The sequence below is a fragment of the Chiloscyllium plagiosum genome, unplaced genomic scaffold (assembly GCF_004010195.1).
Source record: "Chiloscyllium plagiosum isolate BGI_BamShark_2017 unplaced genomic scaffold, ASM401019v2 scaf_8486, whole genome shotgun sequence".
Classification (NCBI taxonomy): Eukaryota; Metazoa; Chordata; class Chondrichthyes; order Orectolobiformes; family Hemiscylliidae; genus Chiloscyllium; species Chiloscyllium plagiosum.
The window spans coordinates 12,377-19,584 of NW_025211029.1; the positions used below are offsets into that span (position 1 = coordinate 12,377).

At 52.0% G+C, this 7,208-nt stretch overlaps 1 protein-coding gene across 1 annotated transcript in view; it reads left to right on the forward strand.

Annotated features, from left to right (window-relative positions):
* LOC122546988 (high affinity cGMP-specific 3',5'-cyclic phosphodiesterase 9A-like) overlaps window positions 1-7,208 on the forward strand; it is a 12,684-nt gene that overhangs the window by 3,734 nt on the left and 1,742 nt on the right. The window contains exon 2 of the mRNA XM_043685588.1: window positions 6,891-6,961. Coding sequence (XP_043541523.1) covers window positions 6,891-6,961 — 71 coding nt within the window. The remainder of the gene's footprint in view (window positions 1-6,890; window positions 6,962-7,208) is intronic.

Below are 7,208 nucleotides of genomic sequence, written 5' to 3' on the forward strand. Positions count from 1 at the left end.
GAGGAGAAAGTGAGGTCTGCAGATGCTGGAGATCAAAGTTGAAATTTTATTGCTCAAACAGCACAGCAGGTCAGGCAGCATCCAGGGAACAGGAGATTCGACGTTTCGGGCACAGGCCCTTCTTCAGGGAAGAAGGGCCTGTGCCCGAAACGTCGAATCTCCTGTTCCCTGGATGCTGCCTGACCTGCTGTGCTGTTTGAGCAATAAAATTTCAACTTTGATCTCCAGCATCTGCAGACCTCACTTTCTCCTCCCTTACCCACCTCAGTCTGGTGACTTACCCCATCCCTCTCCTCTCCAAACTCTGTGTCTCGTCTCTCTCTCTTCCCTCCCCCTCCCCACCCCCCAAACCTCCTCTTTGTGCCTGATCAGCTTTTTTTTTTGGGTTGCTGTTCCAGGTCATCGACTCGGTTCCCACATCAAAGACGCAAGAAGAGGAAGGAAACTGATGATGCTGCTTATGAGGGAGCTCACCAGAGGCCAAGTACGCTTTAATCCGGAGCATCGAGTCTAGGGTGGAGTGAGATTTAATCTGGAGCAGGGAGACTGGGGCTGCAGTGGGAATTAATCTGGAGCAGGGAGACTGGGACAACAGGGGAATTAATCTGGAGCAGGGAGACTGGGAGTGAATGGGATTTAATCTGGAGCGTGTACCCAGTGTGAATTAAGGATGTCTGTAATTCAAGGCTGGAAAGAGATGTAATGCATTGTAATATGTAGGAGTTGACATGGTGATTGTTATTTGGGATTCTGTGTTGACAGGAAGAGAGAGGGAGGTAAAATGTGTTTTCACATGGGGCTGTGCTGGGATGGTGTGAAACGAGCTGGATGAGAGTGTGTCATTGATAGGGTTATGCTGGCTTGGCCTTAAATGAGGCGCTGTCATGGAGACATGCTGTCTTCAGATTCAGGTCTGTCAGGGAGAGAGGTTGTCTGCTGATGTTCTCTTGTCTCTCAGGGACTGAGATTTTGTGCTGTGTTTCTGCAGACGCCTATACCATGAAGCTGTTTGACCGGAGCGTTGATCTGGCTCAGTTTAATGAGAACACCCCTCTGTACCCCATCTGCCGATCCTGGATGAGGAACAAGCCCAGTCTCCGTGAGGGAGCTCGCAGCCCAACCCCCCAGCCACCAGTCGCACTCGAGGATGAGGAGGTGAGGGGGCACTCTCCCATCAATCACAGGTGTCTTCAGGATCTCTATCAGGGTAGATTAGGGTGCACCAGGACATGGGGAGTTCTGAAAGTCATGCAATAGAGTTCACTTTTCGATCTTTGTATGTGGCCATACGGATAATGCTTACTTAACCCAAGTTTTAGCTGCAGTCCACGTGCTGTAGGGTAGACCCACAATGTCTCTGAGGGAGGGAATCCCAGGATTCTGACCCAGGAAGGAACGGCCGATAGATTTCCAAGTCGGGATGGTGAGGGGCTCAGAGGGGAACTTGCGGGGGGGTGGGGGATGTTCCCTTGTCCTTCTAGATGGAAGTGGCCATGGGTTTGGAAGGTGCTGCCTCAGGGTCTTTGGTGAGTTTCTGCAGTGCATCTTGTAGCTGGTATACACTGCTGTTACTGAGCGTTGGTGGGGCGGGGGTGGGATGGCACACACTGCTGTTACTGAGGTTCGGTGGGGAGGGAGGGAGCGAGGGGATGTTTGTGGGTGTGGGGGCTGCTTTCCCCCTGGATGGTGTCGAGCTTCTCGAGTGTTGTTGGAGCTGCCCCCACCCAGGGGCAAGTGGGGAGTATTCCCTCACCCTCCTGCCTTGGGCCTTGTCGATGGTGGGACAGGCTTTGGGGGGAGTCAGGAGGGGAGTTACTCGCTGCAGGATTCCCAGCCTCTGACCTGCTCTTGGAGCCGCTGGGTTGATGTGGTGGGTCTAGTTGGGTTTATGGTCAATGGTAACCCCCAGGATGTTGAGAGTGGGGGAATTCAGTGATGGGAACACCATTGAATGTTAATGAGTGGTGGTTCGACTGCCTCTTATTGGAGATGGTCATGTGAATGTTACTTGCCACGTCTCAGCTCGCGGTGCAGGATGTTATGAGGCAGAGTAATGGACTGACTGTCTTCACAGTAAGGGATTGGATTTCAGATATCGAGATGTTACTCTGCAATATATTTTGAGCTTTGTTGAGACCGTATGTCCTATTACCTCCGGATGAGGTCAGGGATGGTTTTCCCCTGTGGTTGGTTCCCTCTCGACCTGCCGCAGACCCAGTCTCACAGCGATGTCCTTCAGGACCTGACCAGCTCCATCAGTAACGCTGCGTCTGAGCCACTCTCGATGGTGGGACATTGAAATCACCCACACCCAGAGTACGTTCTGTGCCCTGGCCAGCCTCAGTGCTTCCTCCAAGTGTTGGTCAACATGGAGGAGGATAGATTTATCAGCCGAGGGAGGCCCTGATGTGGTGATCAGCAGGAGGTTCCCTTGCCCGTGTTTAACCTGAAGCCACGCCCCTGCATGGGGTCTGGAGCCAATGTTGAGGACTCCCAGGGCCACTCCCTCCTGACTGCACAGCCCCCTTTAACGATGTTGGCATTAGCGCCCAGACGTTAGTGAGGGGGACCATCAGACAGGGCTGTATCTGATGGTGTCTTTTCCAAGTGCCTAAGTCGATGTGGGGTAACCCATCTGGTTTAATTTCTTTTTGACTTCTTCTGTCGTAACTGGTACAAATCTCGCCAGAGGACAGTTGAGAGTCACATGTGGGCCAGCCTGTGTAAGGGTGGCAGATTTCCCTGCCTGTGGGAAGGATTCTGTCCACATAAGAAACTGCAGAGATTCACGTGCACAGCCCAGACAGTCCCATAAACCAACCAGATCCATCCATGGACTTCACCTACATTTCTCACTGACTCAGAGAGGCTGCCAACATTATCAAAGACCTCTCCCACCCTGGCAATAATCTCTTCCGGCAGGCGGAAGACATCGAAGATTAGACACATGTCCCAGTGAATCCAAGAACAGCTACTTCCCAGTCGTTGTTAGTCTCCTGAACCGACTTTCAAATTTCAAGTCGAGAGAATGGTGCTGGAAAAGCACAGCAGGTCAGGCAGCATCCGAGGAGCAGGGAAATCGACGTTTCGGGCATAAGCCCTTCATCAGGAATGAGGCTGGGAGCCTCTGGGGTGGAGAGATAAATGGGAAGTGGGTGGGGGTTTTACATTACATTACAGTGTGGAAACAGGCCCTTCGGCCCAACAAGTCCACACCGACCCGCCGAAGTCAACCCACCCATACCCCTACATTTACCCCTTACCTAACACTACGGGCAATTTAGCATGGCCAATTCACCTGACCTGCACATCTTTGGACTGTGGGAGGAAACCGGAGCACCCGGAGGAAATCCACGCAGACACGGGGAGAACGTGCAAACTCCACACAGTCAGTCGCCTGAGGCGGGAATTGAACCCGGGTCTCTGGCGCTGTGAGGCAGCAGTGCTAACCACTGTGCCACCGTGGGGAGGAGGGAGCTGAGAGAGAGGAATAGGTGAATGGGGGGTGGGGGTAAAGGTGATAGGTCAGAGGGGAGGCTGGAGTGGATAGGTGGGAAGGGAGATGGACAGGTGGGATAGGTCATGAGGGCACTGCTGAGCTGGAAGGTTGGAACTGGGATAAGGTGGAGGGTGGAAAATGAGGAAACCGGTGAAATCCACATTTGTGCCATGGGGTTGGAGGGTCCCGAGGCGGAAGATGAGGCTTTCTCCTTCCAGGCGTCAGTTGGATGTGGCAATGAACGAGGCCGAGGACCTGCATATCCTTGGTGTAGTGGGAGGGGGAGTTGAAGTGGTTGGCCACGAGGCGATGCAGGTGTCCTGGAGATGTTCTCTGAAGCGCACTGTGAGTAAGCGTTTTGTCTCTCTAATGTAGAGGAGACTGCATTGGGAGCAATGGATACAGTAAATGACGTGTGGATGTGCAGGTGAAACTTTGATGGATGTGGAAGTCTTCTTTGGGGCCTTGGACAGAGGTGAGGGAGAGGTGTGGGCGCAGGTTTTGCAATTTCGCAGGTGGCAGGGGAAGGTGCCAAGAGGAGAGGGTGGGTTGTTGGGGGGGGCAGTGGTCCTGATGAGGTAGTCGCAGAAGGAACGGTCTTTACGGAAAGTGGATGGGGTGGGGAGGGAAATATATCTCGTGAAGGAGGCCCAGGACCTCCATGTCCTCGGCAGAGTGAGTTGATCTCACTTGGTGTGCACCTTCCCTGCAGGCGTCATCCCCGCTCTGTCCTATCGCCGTGCGGTCTTTGTATGGTCTGATCTGTCTATACTGCACAGGAAACAAAACTCTTCACAGTACTTAGGGAACACGTGATAATCATAAATCAAATCAAATTGTTGTGGGGAAAATCGCCAGCCTTGGAGTCAGAGTCGGGGTTCAGCGACAGAATTTATTGCACAAGGAAATACTGGAACTCCAGGGAGAGAGACACCAACAGCAGGGTGGGGGGTCAGCTGCAAGTCTTCTCTCAATCAGGAGTACATGGCAACATACTTTCATACAGTTTGTGATATAATGGGTCAGGGATGTGGTTATAGTCTCGGTAACATAGTTTGTTTATTATAAACATTACAGAATCGCTGATAGTTTCGGTTCAGTCATTGGCAGTTCCAGCGCAGCCTCTGTTTATTTCAGCGCAGACATTGTCGGTTTCCATGTCAGACATTGTCGGTTTCCATGTCTGTGCGGACATCCACTAATCGCTCTTGCTGAGAAAGATGGTTACTGCAGCCCTGGCTATTAGCACTTTGTATTGAGTCCGTATCAAAGTGTTAGCATTTCTACCAAAGATGGACCCAGATACTTCGGCAGGCAGTATACACTACACATGTATATTCTCTCTCTCTCCACATTGTGGTCCGGCGGCCATCTTGTGTGTCTAAGTGGCCAACTGATGGCTCAGCGGCCATTTTGTGTGTCCGTGCACTTGGTGTCACCGTGCCCCGTACCATCTCCCACTTCAAAATCAAATCAAATCCCCACGAGTGGAACAGGTCAGGTGTTGATATAAAAAAAAACTCCAAAGTTATATGAAGGCTGCTCATTTGAATTTTAATTCAAGGTTTTCATAAAGAATTCTGATTCGACCAGACCTTGTGAAACCGGCTCCCAGCAGCAGTATGTGGGGACACTGGCGAGGTCACTGTGTCATTAGCCAAGCTTAGAGTGGTGCTGGTAAAGCACAGCAGGTCAGGCAGCATCCGAGGAGCAGGAACATCGATGTTTCGGGCAAAAGCCCTTCATCAGGAATTCCTCTAGTCTCGACTCTGACCTGCAGCATCTGCAGGGCCCACTTTCGCCTCCTGTATCATGACCTTACCCTGAATGTGACATCTTGTTGGAGCAGCTGTTGACGTCTTTCTGTTAGAAGATCACCCTCACTCACCCCCCCACCCAACCCCACTCCTGCCCCACCCTTCCCACTGGCCAGCCCAACGTCACAGCAGCACTTCCACTGGGTCAAAGGGCTGGTGAACCGTGGGGTGCGTCCCCTTTCAGGCTTTAAGTCAATCCTCAGTGTAACTGCTCAAGGATTCAGCACCAGAGGGAATGGACAGCTCCCCCGAGTGGTCAGTTACTGAGAGCTGAAGCTGGACACTCGGTTTGTGTGTCGCAGTCACTGCGGGCGGCACGGTGGCACAGTGGTCAGCACTGCTGCCTCACAGCGCCAGAGACCCGGGTTCAATTCCCGCCTCAGGCGACTGACTGTGTGGGAGGAAACCGGAGCACCCGGAGGAAACCCACGCAGACACGGGGAGAATGTACAAACCCCACACAGACAGTCGCCCGAGGGTGGGATCGAACCGGGGTCCCTAGTCCTTTAGGGCAGCAGTGCTAACCACTGAGCCACGTGGCTTGGTTGGTGCTGCTTGGTTGGTGCTGGGAAAGTACAGCAGGTCAGGCAAAAGCCAATTCTGTTGACCGATGTGGATGTGAGAGAACTCCACTCAACGACAGCTTTGGGGTTGGTTGATCGGAAGGAGACCAGTTCTCAGCCTCGGTCAGGAGGTCCGAGGGTAAACCATCGAGCTGTGTGTCTCTCTATCTCTCCACCTGTCCCTCCCGGATGTCAAAGGTTAACAGCAAATCCAGCTCCTCCTCAATCCTCTCATCCACCTTTCCCTGCAATCTCCATTCTCCCGGTCGAGGGTGTAGGAAACGTCCAGGGTTTTCAATGCTTCAATACTCAGCCCAAAGAGTGAACTCTGGGGCAAACAACTCTGATAGCGTCAGTGAGGAATGGAAAATAGTTTGAGCGAAACTGGAAGAGATCAACGAGATACCCCTCCCCAAACCCTGTCCTGTGAGTTGGTGCTACTGAACTGTGTAACCCCTGCTTTAGGTTTCCCACAAAGTCCATGTCTCAATGTGTGTTTGTAAACACCTCCCTCTCTGAAGATGATATGAAGAGGAAGGTTAATTAGTGACTTGAGGAATGTTTACAAATGCAAGCATCACGCCCTTGTACGACATATTCCAGAACATTCCAGGAGGGGGTCCCTTTTGATGGGATCTCAGTGCACCTGAGACAGTTCAACAAACCTCTCCGTTCTGTCAACACATTTGGACACTTCATCCCTCAGAAAGCAGCTAATCCTTGAATTGCCTCTTTAAAATGTCGATCAAAATGCACAGTCAGTGCCTATAGCGGATATAAAACCGATTGTCGAATTTGAGGCTGAGCTGGGCATTTGTAATAACCTCAGCCGTACTATCCATCAAAGCAGGTTGGCCACAAAAGGATCTTCTCACACTGCAGCACGAGATCTACGTTTATTCAGGGCTACACCAGATGGCCTGTCAATCGGTCTGACAGAGACAGTTCCTTCATTTGGACTGACAGCCTCAATGAGCGACCCAACGTTACGTTTGTTTGGTTTCGTTGTAGGTGATCTTCAGTTGCCTTTCAAGCCGCTCCGATATCCGGGAAACCATCTCTGTAGCAGCCGGGGCCTTCAGGTCAGTCTCTGCAACTTCACCACTTGCTCAAAGTCTCCAAGCTCCCACATTGATGGTGTTACTGTGAAATATCTCAGGGAACCTCACCTCCCTATCTCGTTCGCATCCAACAACCCCTACAACCCCTCCCTATCTCTGTAACCCTCTCCAACCCCTACATCCCCTCCCTATCTCTGTAACCCTCTCCAACCCCTACATCCCCTCCCTATCTCTGTAACCCCCTCCAGCCCCTACACCCCCTCCCTAA